Genomic DNA, 22596 nt, shown 5'->3' on the forward strand with positions numbered 1-22596 from the left:
TGTGCATCTTATGGAGTGAATGCAAGCGGGAGGCTCTGCTCAGCGCTCCCTTTAAAGAGCCGTGTGGAGCATGTGTGCGGCTCTTGGGGGCTTTTCCCCGAGGAGGGAGAAGGGTTGCCCTTCCGCACACTCTTTAAAGGGAGCACAGCTCTTGGGGAAGCCTTAGCCATGCGCAGCCTCTCCCAGGCAGGGGATGAAGGCTCCCCTTGCCAGGGAGAGGCTGCGCGTGGCTATCCCATAAGCCAGGACAGCCAGCGGGATTGTTGCACAGCGATCCCGCTTGCTGTCCTGGCTTCTGGGATTCAGAATATTTTTTGTTGTCGTTTTCCTCTTCCAAAAACTAGGTGCGTCTTATGGTCTGGTGCGTCTTATAGAGTGAAAAATACAGTAGTTTTTCCTGAAGATATTTAAACCTGAGGCGGCTCATACTTAGTTTTTCAGCTAACCTGGTCCTACTTAGTTTCTACTTCATACCAAGGCTAATGCTTTGCTTCCCTTTGCAAACGAGAACTTTGCTAGCTGACTCGGGCAGCGCCCTGAGCTCCAGCGGGGAGTGGGTGGAAAGATAGCAGAGATCTTTCATTTTGACAGACAGGTCTAGATTTTAACCACTGTGAATTTTTCCACCAGTGAAGTTCAAACACCATAACTAGGGGAGGGATGTTTAAAAAAGCATAAAACCTTTGGTTATCACATGGCCATGTGAGATCTGCCTGGGAGACAAGGATGTTTAGAAGACCAATGCACTATTGGCATCCTTCCCAATCCCTTTCTGTTTCCAAACAAGCAATTTAAAATCAATACTTCAATCAATGTGTTTTCATTCCACTCTTTTTCGTTTCGTTTCTTCATGGTTTGTGTTAATTTGGTTGCTATTTTGCAGGCCTTATAGTATTGGGACATTTCACATTCCCTCTGTTCATTTCTAGGGCTTTCCATGTGATTTACTTGTTCCCTTTTATTCTGTTTCCTTTCTTCTTTCCAACAGGCAACATCCACTTTGATTATTTTTTTTTTTTGGTTCCCTTTGTTTTCTCTTTCTTTTTTTCCTTTCAAGTTTGCACACACACTTCTCGGAGTTCCCACCCACCCCTTCCAGCTGCATGTGTGCCTGTCTGTTATTTTGTATCCCTTCCCAGTTGTTTTTCTCCCCTTCTCTTTGTTGCAGTTTTCTTGCTCTAAGGTCCATTCTCTCTCTTCAGTTTTTGGGTACCTGTGATTTCATTATCTCAAATTCTTGCTGTCCAGTATTATTAAATGGATTTTTAATTAAGGTTTTCTCTTCCCTCCCCTCTTGAGGCCAGGTACTTTTTTTCTCTAGTCAACTAAGCTTTATTGTAGCTCAAATAATGTCCCAGTTGCATTGCTCATTGCTAATCTATTATTGCCCGTTTACCAAGGGGAATGTTTGTCATTTCACCTATTTTCAGACTCACTGCAAATGAAACACAAGGGGAGGTTAAGGTTAAGTGATTTCTATTTTAACCACCCCAAAATGATGAAGTTTGCCCTTGCAGGAGAACCACACTGCACATATTGTTTTGAAAGATGATGGACTTTATTCCCTCAGAAGAGGCAACTGTTTGTACTTTTGTCTAACTCCCCTCCAAGTTGTCATTTAAAATCACAAAAATAAACAAGATGTCTGACAAAATGGCAAAGAAATGTAATTATGTTTCTAAGAAACCAAACCTAGGAAATCATTTCTCAACAAGGAGAATAGGGTAATTTTAAAAAGCCAAGTAAACAGAGAAATTAATGGATTTTTTGCACAATCTTATGCAACATTGGCTCCTCTCACTATGACTGACAGATGTGCCTGTTCAAGGGAAATAATACTGGTTTGTTAGATGTCCAGCTCAAAGCACTGGCATCCTGAGCTAAGAATACAATCTCTACATCTAGATCTGGTTTATGGCCTGGTACAGATATACATTGGATGAGCTGGGTTCTTCCACCTAAAAGGATAAACCTTCATTTTATTATCTGCTTTCCTTCCCCTATGCGTAGCAGGTGAACTCACTGCATTCTAAGAGATCTATTACCTCAACACCTGAGCTCTTGTATTTATGTGACTATTTAAAATGTAAACTAGTTTTCCATGATAGACACCGTCCAAGGCTTTATAACCTGAGCAATGAACATCCCCTATGACAGAGAACAGAGTGTACTTGGATAGCTGTCCATGATGGGCAAAGTTCGCATTGTGAATCCATCAGGCTTCCGGGTGGGAATAAACACCTTTAAAATAGATGCATTTATAAATCAAGGTTGACAGAGGAATTGCTCACCTATGTAAACTGGTGTTTGTCAGAGAGAAAGGTATGCAAAAGGGGGGGAAAGGGAATAACAAATAGTAGTTCTCCAAGTATAGTGAGAACCTTTTAATGACTGGCTAATGTGATGGGTAAATGTTGCCCATTAGAACTGTCCCTCATTACGGTTTCAATCTCAGTTTTCCAAGTTAACAGGTATGTGTGCTACATTGTTATTCTTCTGAGCTGTAGAGAGCAACATAAACTGAACCCTATACAGTACAATCTGCTGAAACCATCAAGAAATAAATAACTTAAAATGTAATAGTCCAAAGAAAGCATTGGGCATTGTGGGGAGATAACATTAATCTCAATGTGCAATTGACTGCATGAAATCTAGCAAGATTAAACAGAAGTAGGTCATTGTAATTAATCTTCTAAGTGAGGCTAATGAATGGGTGTTGTCTTGGGATTTTTAATGTGCAAGAAGATGCCCAGAAAATGCAGTATGGGGTCATCACACTGGTTTTCAGGTGAAGCCGTGAAAGCTCCCATGCATGTGTGTAGTACATTGAGGACTAAGGGAAATGGCTCACATGGATGTCACCTGCTCTGGATTTAATATACATGCACAGAAATATCTGTCAGACTATACCTGAAGTACTGTGTCCAGTTCTGGGCACCACAATTTAAGAAGAATATTGACAAGCTGGAACATGTGCAGAGGAGGGCAACCAAGATGCTAAAAGTGTCTGGAAACCAAGCCTTATGAGGAAAGGCTGAGGGAGTTGAGTATGTTTAGCCTGGAAAAGAGGAGGCTGAGAGGAGATATGATAGCCATCTTCACATATCTAAAGGGCTGTCACATGGAGCATGGGGCAAGCTTGTTTTCTCCTGCTCCAGCAGGGAGGACCCAAACCAATGGGTTCAAGTTACACAAAAGGAGATTCTGATTAAACACCAAGAAGAACTTTTTGACTCTAAGAGTTGTTTGACAGTGGAACTGACTCCCATGACAGGTGGTGGACTCTCCTTAATTAGAGGTTTTTAAGCAGAGACTGTATGGCCATTAGTCTTGTATGATCTAGTTGAGATTCCTGCATTGCAGGGGGTTGGACTAAATGTCCCCCAGAACCCCTTCCAACTCTATGATTCTAATTTCCCTTAATATAATGCATTGTTTCTTTTCACTAATTGATTCATTTTCATGTGCATCTCCCCCTGATATGCATCACAGACAAGTGCAGATTTTGATGGATGGCTATTATTTTTCAGTTCTCATATTGTTACGGAGAGTGCAAATTTGGTAAATTTGGCTTTAAATGTGAACAGAATAGATCCCCCCCCATCCCAGCTGGCCAGTTCCCCCTGGGAGGTTGCCCAGCAGGGAGAATGGTCTGAAGAAGGTCCCCACCCCACCCCACCTGGCCTGGAAATTGCAACTAATTCTAACCATCTGGCTGTTGTTATTGCAAAATTAATCACTTTTTTATTATTAATTTTGTATTGGATCCAGATGGTCTCCCCAGTGCTAGTCTTTGATGGGGAAATGATTCCATCTGAGAAATTGCCTCTATGTCACTAAATTTACAGTCAGCAAACATAGTCTTAGAGCTTGGTGAGGTGTTGTTGTTTTTCTTAAGACTGAACCATGAGAAATATATGTATACCTTGTCTTTTGCTGCCTTGCCCTTCATTTATGAGTTTCTGCAATAGGTACAACTGATAGAATGCATTTTTCTTTTAATTTGCCCATAAACTATAGTGTACAAACTAGGTCATAAAGTGTGCCCTCAGAGTGCATCCATCAGTCGTTTTCTTAACACACCTCACTAAACATTATGTTTTGGGACACATATTAAAATAAATGAAAAAAAAAATAAACTAGATAGCGGTAGGGAATAGAAGAACAACTCCTAATATACAGGGGGAGGGGGGACAAACAGATGATACCGTGGCAGACAGCCTCATGGCTCTAACAGTCTAAAACAGTCTATCAAGATTCCAAAGGAAAAACTGAAATAAAAAATTTCAGAAATATAGTTGTTTAATTCTGGAGGACATTTACTTATAGAAACATATATATTTTAATGGAGTTGCTGCAGAGCTTGATTCTAGCTGGCCCAGAACGTTTTCTTTCATCATTCTGAGTAACTGGTGGATGAATCCTTTGGAATGTGGTCCAATGGTTACATGAGACATTGTGCTACTTGAGGCAGGCATCTCTGCACCTTCTTTGTCCTCTCTCCCTGGCTTACCACTTAACTGTGTTGCTGACACAGAGGCAGTGCTGACCATATCTCAGCATCTGCCCCCCTCCCCCTTTTTACACTATGAGGAAGGGCAGGCATTCTGGACAAGATGGCCAGGAAGTGGCTAACTATTCTTTATTCATTATTACAAAAACTTGTCAAAAGTTACTCTAGTAACTTTAAAGTTTTTAACTAATTTTTAAAAAGGATTTCTAACGACGGTGAGAAAACTGACAGTGCAGGCAATTTTCTGGGCCACCTTACCCATAATGCTTTGCTCTGAAGGATCCCCCAGACCTGAGTGAGGCAATGGGGAAGGAGAGCCAGAGACTGAGACGTGGCCAGCATTGTTGCCATGTTAGCAGTAGCAAAGCATTTAACAAGAAGGGATGAGCAAGTGAGGCTCATACTGGAGAGCATGAAATGATTCCAGAGCGCCATATAATTCTACTTATTTTTTAAAAAATAATTTATTATTTATACCCCGCCCATCTGGCTGGGTTTCCCCAGCCACTCTGGGCAGCTTCCAACAAAATAAAAAAACAAAAAACACCTAAGCGGATGGCACTAGCTGGGTGGTTGAAGGGGACAGCAAGGCAAACAAGCAAAGCAACAAATTTGCCACCCTCTTCACATGCTGCCTAAGGCAAATGCCTCATTTGGCCTCATGATAGAGCTACCAATACCTTTTCAAAAGCTTTCTAAGAGTTTCTGCCTGACCTGGTAATAGCCCCTTGGCGGCTTTTCCCATTTACTCTACAGTAGCCTTCCGCTACTGTACTTCCGCTACTGGGACGCGGGTGGCGCTGTGGGTAAAAGCCTCAGCGCCTAGGACTTGCCGATCGTCAGGTCGGCGGTTCGAATCCCCGCGGCGGGGTGCGCTCCCACCGTTCGGTCCCAGCGCCTGCCAACCTAGCAGTTCGAAAGCACCCCCGGGTGCAAGTAGATAAATAGGGACCGCTTACCAGTGGGAAGGTAAACGGCGTTCCGTGTGCTGCGCTGGCTTGCCAGATGCAGCTTGTCACGCTGGCCACGTGACCCGGAAGTGTCTGCGGACAGCGCTGGCTCCCGGCCTATAGAGTGAGATGAGCACACAACCCTAGAGTCTGGCAAGACTGGCCCATATGGGCAGGGGTACCTTTACCTTTAAGCCTTCCACTGTGGGTTAAACCACAGAGTGTAGGACTTGCCGATCAGAAGGTCAGCGGTTCGAATCCCCGCAATGGGGTGAGCTCCCGTCGCTCGGTCCCTGCTCCTGCCAACCTAGCAGTTCGAAAGCATGTCAAAGTGCAAGTAGATAAATAGGTACCACTCCGGCGGGAAGGTAAACGGCATTTCTGTGCACTGCTCTGGTTTGCCAGAAGTGGCTTAGTCATGCTGGCCACATGACCTGGAAGCTATACGCCAGCTCCCTCGGCCAATAAAGCAAGATGAGTGCCGCAACCCCAGAGTCAGCCATTACTGGACCTAATGGCCAGGGGTCCCTTTACCTTTACCTAGCCTTCCCCAACCCTTTGCCTTCCAGATGTTCCATGCTGACTAGGGCTCACAAGAATTGTGGCCCTAGGACTGGGTTGGGAAAGGCGGCTATATAGTAAATGGAAGTATGATGGTCCAATCATCCATCAAAAATTGTGGTCCATTACATCTAGAGGATGCTAAGTTGGAAATGACTTCTCTGTAGAAAAGCTGCTCCATGTGATAAGATGTCTGTCACGTTCAAGGCTCACTACTACCACAAAATTGCCTCTATGCTACTACAAATCATTTGTGTTAATCTGGAGAAAATTGGTCCCACCACTTGTCTAGCCATTGCATGGCTCACCATGTTTTGTTTTGATGACAGTCCTTCTGTGGCTAAGTGATTAAGACTGAAATCCTACACCTACTTAGAGAGTAGGATCCATTGAACCCTGTAGGACTTACTTCTGATTAAATATGCTTGTGAGTGTGCTATTTTATGCATTTTCCATGTGGCAGCAGGTATAGTGTGTACACTGGTTCTTATCCTTGGGGAAAGATCTATCAGTGGACAGATCTATCAATGTATAAGAACCATGACAGCTTACAATGCAGTCTTCTTGTTTAATTTTCAGTATTGAATAATGGGGATAAACAACAAGGGATGTTATCTCCAGTATATCATGCTTGTCAATTTCCTAGGGTTTTCTTACTGACGACTGTTAAATGAGATAGCCTGATCTAGCCCAGCAGTTTGAGTATTTGGGGCTGCTGCTGCTTATGGTAGGGCTGATATCGAGTCAGAGATTCATATACATTTGGGTGCAAAAGTAGTGCTAGATGAAGTTCTTTTTAATTTGTACTTGTATATATAGCATTTAGGATGAAGATGCATTGAGAAAGGAGAATCAAACTGCCACTATATTTAAGAAAAGAGAAGCATTTGAGAAAAGAGCATTGATTGAAGATACTTTTCCCTGAACATGTTTAATGATGATTGTAAAGGGACACCACAGGAAAACTAATTGCCGGGATGTTAATCTTAGTACATTTTAAATGACTGTTTCTCCTCTAGATGGATATCTGAAGGTTTTATCGCTATCAGTGGTTTCCATGAGAAATAAATAAATAAGTTCCTAGGTAGCTAGGGAAAGATATTGATAGCTTCTGTGCTGTGTGACAAATTTCTTGGTACTATTTTAAGTGTTTGGATTTCCCCCTACATTCATTTGATTTTATACATTAATGAATCTTTCAACTGTGGAGGTATCAAAGTTTGGTTTGGCGGAACTGCCAATTAGGTCAGGAAAGAGGAGGTAATAACAGAATATTTCTTGGATCCTTAGATATTGTTGGCTATTTGCAGTATGGTAGCGCTGCAGAGAGCTTGCTGGGGAGACCATGCATTAAAAAGGGACTCAAAAATAACTTAAACAAGCTTTTAATTACAAAAACAAAAACTCCTTATACACTAAATACATCAACAACAAACCAGACCCAACCACCAACCCATCCCCCAGAGTAATGGGAGAGCTAGGTGCTGCTCCTTATATACTACACCCAAATGCTGACACACCTTAATCAGTACAACTCAGCAGCACCTGCTATGTTTCACAGCTGTAAAGCTGGGTCTCGATATTTTGCTCTGGCCCTTTCTCTGGCCCCTTAAAGACATACACATTGGGTGGAACAATGATGAACCTTTACATTTAAATAAACCATTCAACAGATATGTGTACAGAAGGAATTTCATGGACAGATATTTCCTCTTCACTCCCCCCTCTATTATCCACCTGGTTGCCCCAGAAAACCTCTACAGATAACCAGGAGACCCTCCTAAAAATGTGGGATGGTACCCAGGGATACTGCTGTGGGAGGACAGAACCATCTAGAATCAGACAGACACCTCCCCAATACCCTCTGGATAAGCTTTGCAGGGGCACAGGGGGCTGTACAGGGTGGAAGAAATGGGGAACTTGACTTCTATGAACTTCCTTCTAGATAGTTGCGCTGAATCAGGAGTGGGGAACGTGCAAATCTCCAGATGTTCCTGGACTACAACTCCCATTATTTTTGTGCATTGGTCATGCTGGCTAGGACCGATGGGGTTTGGAATCTAACAACATTGGGATGGTCCTGCCCTAAGTATGGTACTGACTTAACTGAAATATTCCAGACAGGTGGAATCTCTAGCCTTTAACTCCACTATCAGATTTTCTCACTGCAACAACTGTGTGTTGTGTGTGGTTGTCTGCAGATAAATTTTGATGCATGAACACCTGTTTGAATGTGAGGCCTCCATGAAAACTTGTGCAACCTCAGCATGCAAGTAAGTGGTTGTGCATGTGAATTTCTCTGCAAACAACTGTGTGCACACATTCTTGTTGCATGGAGAAGACCCGATGGTGTGGACAAGGGATAAAAGCACAACCCCTTCCCAAATTCAACATGGCTATGCCCTACTTGAGAGTAACATGTAAATAGGACTTGGGACAACCCAGAATGCTATATGTTTACTAAAAACCAAAAAGCACACCCTACCCCTTCCTATTTGAGGAATTCTGTCCCCATAATTGCTTCTTGACCTATGCAACCTGTTGCATATAGACAGATAGGCATATAGACCAGATTTATACTTGACTGTACATTATACTTTTTTCTTCTGTACTCATCCATAGCACAGAAAATGTACATCTTTTTCAGACCTCCCCTTCCCCACCTTACTTTGAGTACAGTGTGCCAATAAATCATGCATAAATCCCATGAAAATGAATGGGGGCTGTGCAAGATCTTATACAGATCCTATTCACACACCCCCACCAATTCATTATATATAAAATGTGGTGGAGGATTGTGTCCTTTGATCGATAACTTTCCCAGCAGAGAACACATCATGTCTTCATTCTGTACAGCTCATGAATAGTAAATGTTAAATAATAGTCGTCTATAGTGCTCATGGAGAGCAGAGTGTGCCGCATGCCAAGTGGGGACACAATTTACAGTCACTGAGAATCCAGGCCATATGTCTATCTGAAATACAAGTTTCTCCATAATATAGGAAAGAGAGTAGAAAAGGAAGAAATAAGACTATTCCCTAAGGAACAGGGAGATATGACCCTGACTTTTTATTCAGTTTCTGCTTGGTCTGAAATTCATTTTCTGTCCTTGGACAAGAATGAAAAGAAACTGATGATGATATCAAAATGTTGCTGTCTGCCAAAAAAATATTTTCCACCAAATTGTAAGTGTTTTTAGCATCTGGTAAGCACATTATACAGTCTGATGCAGCAATGGGGATTTATCAATATTTAGGCTCTGGGTGGGGGAAAAGATTGTGTGAGGAGGAAGGATTTACATGAGCAAATACGTTGTATTAAGTAAAAGCTTCTAACAACAACAACAAAAGCAGCACTCCTGCCTATCAAGCAGCAATAGAATGGAATGGGAAGGAAAAAAGATGTCAATGTCCATTTTGGTGGAACAAAAGCCTGACTGACATCACTGTTTCTTACTTCCAGTCCACCTCTTCTCTCCCAATCCATAATGGCACTTCCCACATAGCAAACATTTGACAAAGCCCCCCAACTGAGAACACTATATTTAATTTACCTGGGTTGTTAGTTCAAGCCATATTTGTGATGCTTCAGTACTTACTAGATATAATTTGACATGCCACATTTTGTTTCATGGTCAATCCATTTATGTGAGTTATAGTCTTAAAAATGCCTAGCTTGAGTGGCATTTATATTTTGTGATCAATGTCATGTTTGTTGGTAACTCTCCTACCAAAACCTCACAAGGAAATTGGCAGTCAAGTCCTATGGCCAAGCTGAGGTCTAGAAACATGTCCGTTGCTAACCTTTGCTTTCTCAGTGTTACTTACACTTCCCCTCAAAAAGATCTCTGTCTGTCTGTCGGTCTGTCTGTCGGTCTGTCTGTCAGTCTGTTTCTCTCTCTCTCTCTCTCTCTCTCTCTCTCTCTCTCTCTCTGTGTGTGTGTGTGTGTGTGTGTCAGATCCATCCCACAGCAAGTACTCTAAAGAAGGGGAAGGAATCTGTTGCTACTGTATGTGTTATCTGTATATTGGAGGGTATATGAGAGAGAGAGCCTCCTGATGTATATTTTGCTCTAGAAGGTTTAGTTTGGCCAGAATCAAGTATACATTTTCAGAGTTAATGCTAAATACATTGCCTTTGTCCCAGGTTTTTTAGACTTGTCAACCCATGTACTATCTGAATTCAAAGGGGCACATAGATTGCCGGATGTGAAATATATTGGCATTATTTTCAGCTCTCCTACCACACTACTAGGTCTAGGTGCAAAAGACAAGCACTGTTAAACCACCGACAATCAGAAATTATTGCAAATTATCTACAAATCTAATCAGTAGATCTCAATCTATCATCTCCACACCTCTGTGGAGCCACCCATCTTGTGGCTTTATTTTTGGTGGTGATTGTGATAGACAACCAGAGCTACATTCGGCCTTTTTTAACATTGCTATATTTTTACATGTTTTATTTCCAGCATACTGTTTTGTCTTGTCTTTTTGTTTTGTATTTGATATCTGATTTAAAAGTTAGATAAAATAAGTTGACTAAATAAACTGAAGTCAAAGGGACTTAAGGTGTTGGAATGGCTGTGCCCAAACACTGCTGGTTTGCCAGACTTCACTTTTACTCTGTCAAGCTTATTTTCATTGTGTGTTTTTACAGGGTAATGTCTAGAAATAAATAAGTCTCTTTTCCTTCCTGCCCAATTGCATCAGATTTTCCTCTCATCTCCTAACCAGCAAATGAGAAGCAAAAAACCCCCTGAAATCCCATAGTAGTTCACAGTCAACCTGATCCAACTAGAAAGATGAAATACCCTCTATTATTTATGGGTCAATATTCAGGGAAATGTTTTTGCAACATCTTAGTTTCTCCCAGGCACTCTCATGAATATGATGAGAAGTTTTAAGTATTTCTTCCCAGCCTGTATTTTCTGCCACTTTTACCAGATACAAACTAAGATCAGGATCTCCAGACTTTTCACCTATGAAGCTGACAAAGTTGTAGATTTGCCATTGTGACAACACTATCAATTAGAGTGCAGTAATTATGCGTTTGTTAGCATTGCCTACCACCTCTTCTGCGTTCTGCGTTTCAGGTGAAGCGTATGTTGAGATTTCTTTGGGTTACATACTTAGCAGATGTGACAAGAGAGAACATGTTAAATGAGCTCACTTTCTGCTATAGCCCAGAATCCATTCTCAAAAACAGAAGCAAGAACAGCAAGGGTATTCCCTGGATAAATAGTGTCTAATATAGTTCACAGGTTTGGGATTCACTTCAGTGAGATTAATCTCCACCTTTGTTCGCCTTGCGCTCACTGCCTGCGTTTTCTCAGCTATGACAGCAAAGTATTCAGTACTGTCATTATCAGCTGTCACAACTGAGAAACCACTAAGGAGTGACAGTAACCTCAGCTGTAGAGAGGAAACTTGATAAAAGAAGACGGCTCACAAAACTAACCTGATGAGGTGTAATTTTCTTTCTATTCAACATTTATTGTCATACTGTCAATGTACAATTAAACAAAGTTACTGGCAGAAGAATAATAGATTGCATTTTTTCTTGATTTCTTCTTCTTTTTAGTTATACAGTTCAGTGGAATTTGGAAGAAGATGGCTACTACTCCAGGAAAACGTAACACCAAACAGATTCTACTGGTAAGAGGCAAGCAATTTCATACCACACGGCTCCCAGAAAGCCACCTCTTCAGTGTTGGGTGATCTTTTTGAAGATTGCCAGGGTAATTTGATCAGTTTGATTTGTGGGTTTTGAGGTCTTGTGGTAAGGTCTTTAAATATTCTTAAAAATGAATATAACATTTAGTCTCCAGTATTGTATTGCATTGTATTGTACATTTGTGTAGTTCTCTTTATACCAGTATTCATTTTATTAAGTCCCACAGCCATTTTCCTTCATGCCCTCTGATGATCACATGCACACTTGTAGGCCATTCTCTCAAAAACACTTTACATCTGAGTGAATTATTATTGTATTTAATATTGCTCTTCCTCCAAAGAATTCAGGGTGGAATCCATCCATTTTGTTTTTACAACCTCACTGTAAAATAGGTTAGGCTGAGAGATTGTAATAGCCAATGCAGCCAGTGAACTACATAGCTAAGTGGGAATTTGAGCCCTCCCCAACCCTAGTTTGACACATTTTCACTACACTAGACTGAATCTTGCTGGTTGGTAAACATGGCTAGAACTGAACTGACAATATATGCAGAACTTTTGAATAATTCATTGTCATGATCACAAAAGCATTCCATGCTAGCTTGTAGCTACTGTAACACAAGTACTAAGATGGGAGAGAAACAAGGCTGGGTGGCGACACCTTAGGAAAGACACCCTCTTTTTCTCCCACACAGGAAGGTATATCTCTTCTATGATTGAACCTGACATGTTGTCATCCTCTACACAACATCTGCTCCCTTTAAAATTATGGTTTGTTCCTATGTACTTTCCCCCTCTGACTTTATTGATAACTCTAACCTATAAATTAAGCAATTAAAATCCATACCATTATTCAAGCTAAGATTTCTTTGCTTATATCCCTGCTATAAATTGTATTGGGTCTTTCAGAAGCTCTTACGATGAATATAGCTAGCTTGGAAAGCCCCTTTGGCAAGCCAGAAGGGCAGAACTTTAAATGGATAAACTTACTTCCAAGTTGTTAAAATCCGATTCCCCGCACTCTTAGAGTGAATAAGAGGTATCTTCAGAGCATTTGGTACTTCTTAGTAATACTCTAGATGCTAAGATCAAACCTATATTTTTTTAATATCAATCCATATTGTTTAACTGCCTTTTGACCCAGCCATTGCCCTCATTTTATTATCCCTTTGGCACTTTGGTTTATGAATACATGTTCATCTCAAAGCTTCTGTAGAGAAATCTGCAAAATACTACTGTTATGGAACCTATTGTCATATTATTGCTGGGTTCCTCCCCCCTCCTGAAAATACTTATTTAAATGGTGTGGATGTGTGTAATATTCAGTGGAAAATTGTTTTCAAGTTCCAGTAGAAATCAATATCTTCATAAAAAAAGAAGAAAAGTAACAGTCCATTCCACATAGTGCCCTGAGATTTTAACTTCAACCTATTATATGAATTTCACCTATAGTTATTATTAAGAACTGGCTAGAGGTCTCTTCTTCACTGAAATGTCCCATTTGAAACACAATTTTTCTTTATATGTGAACTTTCAGACAATTTGTGGTTAACGGATTATTCCAGAAATTTTCATGGGAAGATTCAGTCTTTGGGAAAAAGATAAAGTAACCATAAGGCCAGATTGTGTAAGCAAGAAAAGAAGTCATTTGCTTAGGGATTCAGGGAGGGGAGACAGTTTGTGGTCCAGATGGTTCAGTGCTATAAAAATGACAAACCTTGAATGTCATCTTTCATCCGGTGAGTGGAGGAGCACTCTGTAAATGGGAAGAGACAGAGAGATGGATGGGAAAGCAAATGGACATGAGGTCAGTACAAGGAAGTCATGAATCCATTGAGACGTGGAGGATGACATGCAGACGTGAATGTGAGGCCAATAGAGTGATTGTGTTTGGGGTGGGGGTCGACTTCGTATGACCCTGCTTCGCGAGGCTAGAAATTGTGACACTGGGATACAGAATACTTACAGGATCCATGATACTTATTGATGCTAACTATTTGCAATGTTGCACTATATTGAACAAAACTATTTTGATTTATATTTATCTCAGGGGTAGAGCTACACATTACACCCAAGAACAAACTGCAGGTGCAAATGGAAACCCTGTTCTTTTTCACTCCTGGCATTGTGGAAGGTTACTTATTCCTTGCCCCTAGTTCACGTTATTGGCTGCCACTGATGGGGTTGAGGAAACAGTTGACATGATGCAAACAAGCATCCCTAGTTCACACAATGAATGCTCCTCGTGTGATTGGATGGAGGCTGCTGTTATGTGAGAAGCATCCCACAGAAGCAAATGAAAAACCCCGACAAAGAGACTTGCAAATACTCATTTGTCTGTCATTCTCAGTTATTAAAAAATAGTCTCTAAGCAAGAATCAGGAAAGCTTTTGAAAACTGGAAAATTTCTTTTTTAAAAAAGAAAAAAGAAATTGACCCCCCACCCCTGCCCCTTAGACCATCAGTATGCTACAAGTGACTAATTTAGGTTAATATGGACAGGCAAGCTCATTTTAAAAAACACTGTCTTATTTGCAGGTGCTGGCTACATGAGTAAATCTATGACCGAGTACCTTTTAAAACATTGATCCCTTTTGATGGACTGGGCTTTGATGTGTGTATTCAGGTAGAAGAAGCCAACCAAGATAGTGTGGGGTCCAGCATAGTATTTATCAGCAATTCAGACCTTTTCATCCCTTTGGGCATCTGCTGGAGGCTGATGTAGAACTTGCCAATCAAAATGCCAGTACAACAGCCCATCTGGGAAAAATCATCTGGCTGAGAACACACACACACACACACACACGCACACACACACACACACACACCATGGCAGAGGAGTGGAACAGCTCAGGAAAAATAATGATTAAAAATGGATACATCTCATAGCTTATCCATAGAGCAAGGATGTGCTGGCTGGCAGCTTCTCTGGAGCTCTGTGCAACTGGAAGTTAATGAAGCATTTTTATTTTCAAATGGATTTTGGAGTTGGAAGGAAGTCTGGGTCAAGGTTAGAGCCTCAGGGGGTAAGGGCTGATGTTCTACTGCTGATAGCTTTGAAGAGGCTGGTCTCTGAGGAGTTGGGGATAGATGGCCTACTGCCATACAGAGGCGGGTGAACAGTGCTTTTAGGTGCCAGAGTGCCTGCACAACAAAATGCTTGAATTTTCTGTAATTAAAAGATGATGCTGCCAGCACAACCGAAGGGGACTTTATATCTAAATGAACCAAGGCAGTGGTCCAGGCCTCCGGCATCTTGTGTGAGCAAGCCATAGCTGTTTGTATAACATCTCTGCCTCCTGATGTGACCAGAGAAGCATATGCTCCATTTGGCATGTTGTTCTCCATTGGGATCCCAAAGTTATTGCATTGTATTTAGCAAAAAGTTCTTGTTAAAAACTCCTCCACTTCTTTTGCCTCTGGGATATCCATCCTACTTCCAGACACATTTTGCTGCAGGGTGCCACTTTGAAACTCTTACTGAATTATGACTTTACATTTATATGAAACCAGGCCTAAAACCCACCATCAAGGAAATTGTGTCCTCCATCACGGAGAGAACGTGTTGTGGTGGGGTCACCCAAACTGCCCTGCTGTTGCTGGAGTGGGTACGACTGGATGGCCTCAACTCCTAATTGGTCGCCCCTCAGTTGTTGGGGAAGGAATTTGGCTCAGGAAGCTAGTGATTGGCAACCGAGGGGCTACTTATATCCCTGCACGTGTCGTTGAGCTTCCTCTTTTCGCTGCATGCACAGGATCACCCACCCTCCCTCCAATTGGTTGGTAGAGGGGATGTGGTTGGCTGTGCCTGCCCCTCCAAGTTGCTGCTGCAAGGATATTCCATTAAAGGAATCCACGGCTTCGCTTTGCTCTTGTCTGAACCCCTGTCAAGGGGCTAGGGCCATGTCAGAGCCCCTGGGAGCATTTGGGGTGAGGTTAGAGACTGGTGTTCAGCTCAGACCTCCCCCAGATTGTTTTCCCTTACTGACGTCTGCCAGAGTCCAGGCGTCAGTGCTGCCCTGACAAGGTCAGGTGCAGCTAGTTGGGAACCAATGCCTAAGCAACCACTCACATGCTGTAATCAATAAAGTTATGCCAAAAACCTTAAACCATAATTCTGCGTCTATTGTGAATTATTTCAAGGGCGCTTTGGGAACCTTAACACGCAAATAGCTGGCCTTGCCCAATTTCCATAGATGGTGAAATTTACAGATAAAATCACAAAGAGAATGACTGCATCATATATTCCTAGCTCTTGTTTGTGATTAGGTTCATAGAAAGGAGAAGGAACATCATCACCCCATCCATAAATAAGCATCATTAGTCATAAACATGCACATATTGAGCACCTGTGAATCTCTACAGAGAGTTTTGCCCACCCGAGCCTGAAGTTATTGCATTCCTCTTCCATGTGGAGACAAAACAAATGGTAAAACTCACCCACTAGCTAAGATGAAGATGTATAATGAGGATAAGTAAATGGTTGAGAGGAAGTGAATGGAAAAATGACCCTCCATGGATTTCAGAAGTGGAGTGGTGCCCCAACCTTCCTTTGCTTATTATCCAAGATATTCACCACCTGGCTCTTTTTCCTTGACTCAGGTCTGTCCCTGATCAATGGCTCTTATCAGTGGAGGCACTGATCCTGCATGGTGCGGAGTGCTCCTTTGCAAGTGGGCTTCACACTCTGCAAATGAGCACCCTACAGAATTTTCTCACTCCCTGGTCTTGTTAGAGAATATAGGGGCGAGAAGGAGATGTAACTTCTCTCCCCCACCCCACAGCCATATGTTGTTGTTGTTGGTTTTACAAAATAAATATTACCCTGCCCCACAACTTATTTGATAATTGTGTAGATCTTTCCCGTGCAAATGGCACTGTGGGCAAGATCTTGCCCATGTAGCTGTGGTATCCAAAGGCAGCCATAGGGTGACCCTTCCTGAATCCCAAAATGGTTTTTGGCCTTCTAGGGGGACAATGATTTTCACCACTCGACATCTTCAAGAAAAATGCAGAGAGCAAAACCAACCCCTGTATATGGCATTTATTGACCTGACTAAGGCTTTCAACACTGTAAATCATAATGCCTTGTGGACTGTCCTTCTGAAAACTGGCTGCCCAGATAAATTTGTAAACATCATTCAGCTCTTCCATGATAATATGACAGCAACAATCACAGATAACAATGGCTCTCAAAGTGAACCATTCACAGTGGGATCAGGTGTTAAACAGGGTTGTGTTATTGCCCCAACTCTATTCATTATTTTCATTGCCATGATCCTGCACTTTGTTGAAGGGAAATGCCCCACCAGAGTAGAAATCCTATATCGAACAGATGGAAAGCTCTTCAATCTGAGCAGGCTGAAAGCAAAGAGTAAGGTTACCGTAACTTCCGTCATAGAGCTTCAGTATGCTGATGACAACGTAGTGTGCGCACGCTCAGAGGATGACCTCCAAACCATCCTAAATATCTTTGTAGAAGCTTACAAAAAGCTTGACCTATCACTCAACATCCAAAAAACCAAAGTGCTGCACCAACAAATACAAAATAACTCCTCTGCAGTGCCACAAATCCAACTCAATGGTGTAACGTTGGAAAATGTCAATCACTTCTCCTACCTAGGCAGTTATCTTTCCACAAGGGCCAACATTGATGCCGAAATCCAGCATTGCCTGAGCTCTGCATTTGCGGCTTTCTCCTGATTGAAGTGAAAAGTGTTTGAGGACTGGCACATTCGCAGGGAAACCAAAATGCTTGTTTACAAAGCTATTGTACTACCAACCTTACTATATGCTTGTGAAACATGGACCACTTATAAACACCATCACCAACTCCTCGAAAGATTCCATCAACGGTGTCTCTGGAAAATTTTACACATCACTTGGGAAGACAAGTGAACTAATATCAGTGTACTGGAAGAAGCAAAGATCACAAGTGTCAAAGCGATGATTCTTCAACATCAACTTCGTTGGACTGGTCATGTTGTGCGGATGCCTGATGATCGTCTTCCAAAGCAACTCCTCTATTCCAAACTTAAAAATGGAAAGCATAATGCTGGTGGTCAACAAAAGAGGTTTAAAGACTGTCTCAAGGCAAATCTAAAAAAATGTAGTATAAACACTGACAACTGGGAAACACTGGCCTGCGAGTGCTCCAGTTGGAGAACAGCCTTTACCAAAGGTGTCATGGGCTTTGCAGACACTCGAACTCAGCACGCAAGGGAGAAACGTGCTAGGAGGAAGGCACGTTTGGCAAATCCACACCGTGATCAACTCCTACCCGGAAAACAATGTGCCCACTGTGGAAGGTCGTGTGGATCCAGAATTGGCCTCCACAGTCACTTACGGACTCATTGTTAAAACTTTTTTTTTATGGAAGACAATCTTACACGGCTACGAGTGATCACCAAAGAAGAAGACCTGTGTTAATGTCACAAATGTGCCTGGAAGCAGAATTGGCTGTGGTTTAGTCCATGGGAAGCCAGAAGTAGATACAAGGTGGGTGGTTTGGGAGCAAGAATATGAAAAGTATGAGCTAAGACATGTTCAGCTTTCAGCTCAGCCATTGACTCGCTGAGGCGGTACTACAGGCAAGCGAGTAGCCTCAGTCCCATCCCATCTGTCATATTGGGATAATAACTCTAGCCTACTTTACAAGGTTGCTGTAAGAATTATGAAAATAATAATAATGCAATGTATATAAAATGGGTTGGGGATTTTGTAAAAGTGCTAAATAGATAGAACTAGTTATTACTGGTGCTGTTGTTATTTTGACTACAAAGAGGAGCCCATAGCAAAATATAGCACAAATGCCAAGAATTGATGAAGCTATAACTAGCTCAGCAAATGTGAGGAATCATTTCAAGTTCTGTTTAAGCACTGACCTCTAGGACTGCTGAATGCATGGAAACAAGTGAAGCATTACATGCTCATTGCAAAAGAAAAACAGTAGTTCTAAACCAAAATGTTCAACGTTAAAATGTTAAGAATGTTTCCAAAATTGCCTTTGACTACCTCAGTTTCTTTTCCTGTATCCTGAAATTCTACATAGGGACTTGAATTTCTGAAAAAAACAAGGTGGTGCTCAAAGCACAAGATGTCTTCATAGGGCGTTTGCAGGATGTCAGCCTTTCACCTTTCAGCTCCCAAACATTTGACAACCCAAAATATAAATAAATTGCAGCTGTCAGCTATATGTAAATGTTAAAGTTTAGTTCTTACAACTGCTTAGGAATGAAATGTGACTCTTATTGATCCGAACTTTTAGTGAATAATTACCTTGCTGAAAAAACTGTTGTAATGATGAAATACCAGGTGCTGATGATCTTTATTGCCTGTTTGATTATGTGTCTTTAGAGCAAAGAAAAGTTTGACTCACTGGCACTTCTCTTCCACTGCTGTCTATGAGTTATAGACTTTTTCACACTCGTAAAAATAAATATAATAGGTGGAAGACTCCACCTGACAAGATCTTTATTGAATTTCTTGGGCAAAGAAAATAAGTTATATGAAAAGGGAACCCAGTTTTTGAGAAATACAGCCAGAGTCTTGGAAAAAGGAGAACGGGAAGCAACAACAAATCTGGTTAGAAATGAAGAGCACAGTTTTGATTAGAGTAAGTCTTAAAGAACAAATAGGTTTAAGCTCCCCATTAATAATGCTGCACTGGAGATCAGGGCAGTGTATAAATATTAGGAGTGCAGTTTTGAAATAGTCTTGCCAGAATGGTAGTGGCAAAACAAAAAACAAAACAAAACTCCAAAACCACCCTTATTAGTTATTATTATTATTATTATTATTATTATTATTATTAAACAGGAGCTTGATAAATTTGAGCAGCGGTGCATGAAGATTTGTTGATGTAGTAGCCTACTGAGAATATAAAAGCTAAGGCTGTGGCCTGGACTTCTTATTTGTTTTTCCCTCCAAGATTATCTGTATTAATGTTGCATATTTTATCTACTGTGACCAAGCAGCTACATTCAGTGCTTACTACTCTGTTGCAAAGGTAGCTTTGTTGTGAAGGCTATAATATTTTCCTGCTGTAATACTATTATACTATTTTTCCTGCTGGAGTAGGGTTGCCATATTTCAAACAGTGCAAATCCATACATTATTATTATTATTATTATTATTATTATTATTATTATTATTATTTATACCCCGCCCATCTGGCTGGGTTTCCCCAGCCACTCTGGGTGGCTTCCAACAAAATATTAAAATACAATAGTCCGTCAAACATTAAAAGCTTTCCTAAACAGGGCTGCCATCAGATGTCTTCTAAAAGTCTGGTAGTTGTTTTCCTCTTTGACATGTGGTGGGACGGCGTTCCACAGGGCGTTTGCCACTACCAAGAAGGTGTCCTGTATCTTGGCTTCTTGGAGCGAGGGAACTGCCATAAGGCCCTCAGCGCTAGACCTCAGTGTCCGGGCAGAATGATGGGGGTGGAGACGCTCCTTCAGGTATACTGGACCGAGGCCATTTAGGGCTTTAAAGGTCAGCACCAACACTTTGAATTGTGCTCAGAAACATACTGGGAGCCAATGTCTTTCAAGACCAGTGTTATGTAGTCTCAGTGGCCACTCCCAGTCACCAATGTGGCTGCCGCATTCTGGATTAGTTGTAGTTTCCAGGTCACCTTGAAAGGTAGAAAGGTTGTTGAACTTTTGGGGGAACCCAAAGTTGTTGAGCTTTTTTGGCAAAATCACAGAAGAATTTGCTGTTTTTCAGCTGCCATTGGCTGCCATACATCCAGACTTTGCCGGACATTTGTACTGATTTCCACCCGGATATGTCCTGGTTTGGCATCTGTATATCCCAATTCCTGGTGACTTTATTTACAGCAAGTGTTTAACACCTATAAATTTAGACACTCTATCAACAGCAGCAATAGTAAACTTACGTTAGAATGTGTTTATGGCAGTGAAAATTCCCAGGGACAGAACACTTTTCAGGGGAGAGAAAAAGAGGTGATCTCAAAGATGAGAGGTGGTGGGGAAATCTGAATTATATTTATATCTTTTATAGAGAAAAATGAGGGGATTTTAGTTCAATCCTGGTATTAAAAGCAGATTATTTCACTGATGTAGAAATATATGTATTTTTACATATCTGTCAGAACTGCCCTAGATCCCAGCTCACAGAGGACCAACGCCAGGTCGTTGTCATATATACAAAAGTCTTTATTGAAGTTCAGTTTACATTTCAAAGCCTTGGCGCGCAGCTCTACGTCTTAAGCTCTAGACCGCCGAAGCTCCGTCTGAATCTCCTCCCCTTCCACACCAGTTTAAGACTCTAGCCTTGCTCCACCTCTTCCTTAGCTCCTTCCTCCTCTGGGCCCTCCTGCCCGCTGGGGTTTCCCCCTTTCTGGACTCTTCTGACGCTGACTCCCCTGATTCTTCCCCCTCCCTCCGGCGGGCTTTAGGACCTGGTTCCCTATCCGGGCTACCTGCTGTGCCGCTCGCCTGTACATTTGAACTTGGCACGCGCGCCCAGCCGGCAACCTTCCTCTTGACCGTTCCCTCGCTCTCCGATGGAGGCGTGGTCAGCCCTAACTCATCTTCTCTCCCTCCCGGAGGAGACGCTGTCCCTGATACCTGGGATTCTTCCCCCCCACTGCGCTCTGGTGGGGAAGCTGGTCCTGATCTCCAGCCGCTGCTCTGGGAGTCCCCGCCGGCCCCTTGCTTCTGGCACGTCCCCCCTGGGACCCCCCTTGCCCTGGCCATCGGCGCCCCCCTCTGGGAATCTTCTGATTCGCTGGAGAGGCTCATGGAATCTCTCGGGCCACTGTCATCTTCTCCCACGCTGCCCTCAGATTCTTCCCCTTCGCTCTCCATTCCCTCTCTTCCCTGTGCCTCTGCTCCTGAGCCCCTGACAATATCTTATTCCTCATAATAGGCATGCGTATCTCAACCAACCAATATTGATGAATCAGTTACTTTTTATGTGTTCCCTTTCAAAATTAATGAATTTCCAGAGGAATGACCCTGCTAGCCTTTTGCAGCACATCAAAGAGTCTTGTTGCATGTGGAAACTGCCCCCCCCATGATGTTTTCCATTGATTTTTAAAATTGACAAGAAGCAGCAGAATAAGACTGAAATTCTACTCTCCTTACTTGGAAACAAGCCCCATTGAATTCAGTGGAGTTTACTTCCCAGTAGACAAGGTTAGGATTGCATAGAGTCTGCTTCTATCAGCAAAACCACTTACACAAAGTAAAAAAGAGTTGAGGAAAAAATAAAAGCAGTGAATCACCTGATGGGACAGCTGCAATTATAAATCAATGAAAATGTAAATAATGTGCATTACAAAGTGATGTATGTATAATGCTGCCTGTTAGGAAAACAACAGACAAAACATTTGTTGTAGAGAACTAAGGCAAAAAGCATTCCTAGCAAGAGTCTGCACTCTGATGAGGGGTTAAAGGGGGACAGAAGGAAGCCCACCTGACAAGCCCTTCTGCCATCCTTACCTATAAGTCTGAATCATTCTTTGTGTGGGTGTGTGGTGGTGTTCAGTAATGAGTAAAAGGCATACTCTTCCCCAGCGGTGGAGGAATATGGGGCGGGGCGATGGTGGGGTGAGCTGCCCATAGGGGTGGGGTGCCTCCAGAGTCTGCCTGCCTCCTCCCACTCAGCTGCCCTACAACTGGGGGGGAGGCAGCAGGCGGACTGTTTGGGCAGTGCAGAGCCTGCAGTGTGCCCAAGCCACCATGTATCTCCCAGGAGAGACGCATGGCTCAGGCGTGCTGCAGGCCCCGCAGTGAGTGCCACCCAGCATTTCGTCACCTCTTCAGTGGTGACACCCGGGGTGAACTGCACCCACTGCACCCCTTTCCTCCGCTTCACATGTTCAGAAGCACATTTCCTAACATGGGCTCAACCATGGAATTATAAA

The 22596-nt window shown here is 42.3% G+C and overlaps 1 protein-coding gene and 1 long non-coding RNA gene across 9 annotated transcripts in view; one reads left to right on the forward strand and one right to left on the reverse strand.

Moving 5' to 3' along the window:
• SORCS1 (sortilin related VPS10 domain containing receptor 1) overlaps positions 1 to 22596 on the forward strand; it is a 426493-nt gene that overhangs the window by 237984 nt on the left and 165913 nt on the right. For all 8 annotated transcript variants that reach the window (XM_081863380.1, XM_081863382.1, XM_081863381.1 and 5 more), the window contains exon 5: positions 11608 to 11681. In XM_081863380.1, coding sequence (XP_081719506.1) covers positions 11608 to 11681 — 74 coding nt within the window. The remainder of the gene's footprint in view (positions 1 to 11607; positions 11682 to 22596) is intronic.
• The window catches only part of LOC309342679, a 73386-nt gene that overhangs the window by 15558 nt on the left and 35232 nt on the right, over positions 1 to 22596 (reverse strand). The gene's annotated exons all lie outside the window — the stretch shown is intronic.

The sequence above is a fragment of the Podarcis erhardii genome, assembly GCF_964252035.2.
Source record: "Podarcis erhardii genome assembly, chromosome: 5".
NCBI classification, from domain to species: Eukaryota; Metazoa; Chordata; class Lepidosauria; order Squamata; family Lacertidae; genus Podarcis; species Podarcis erhardii.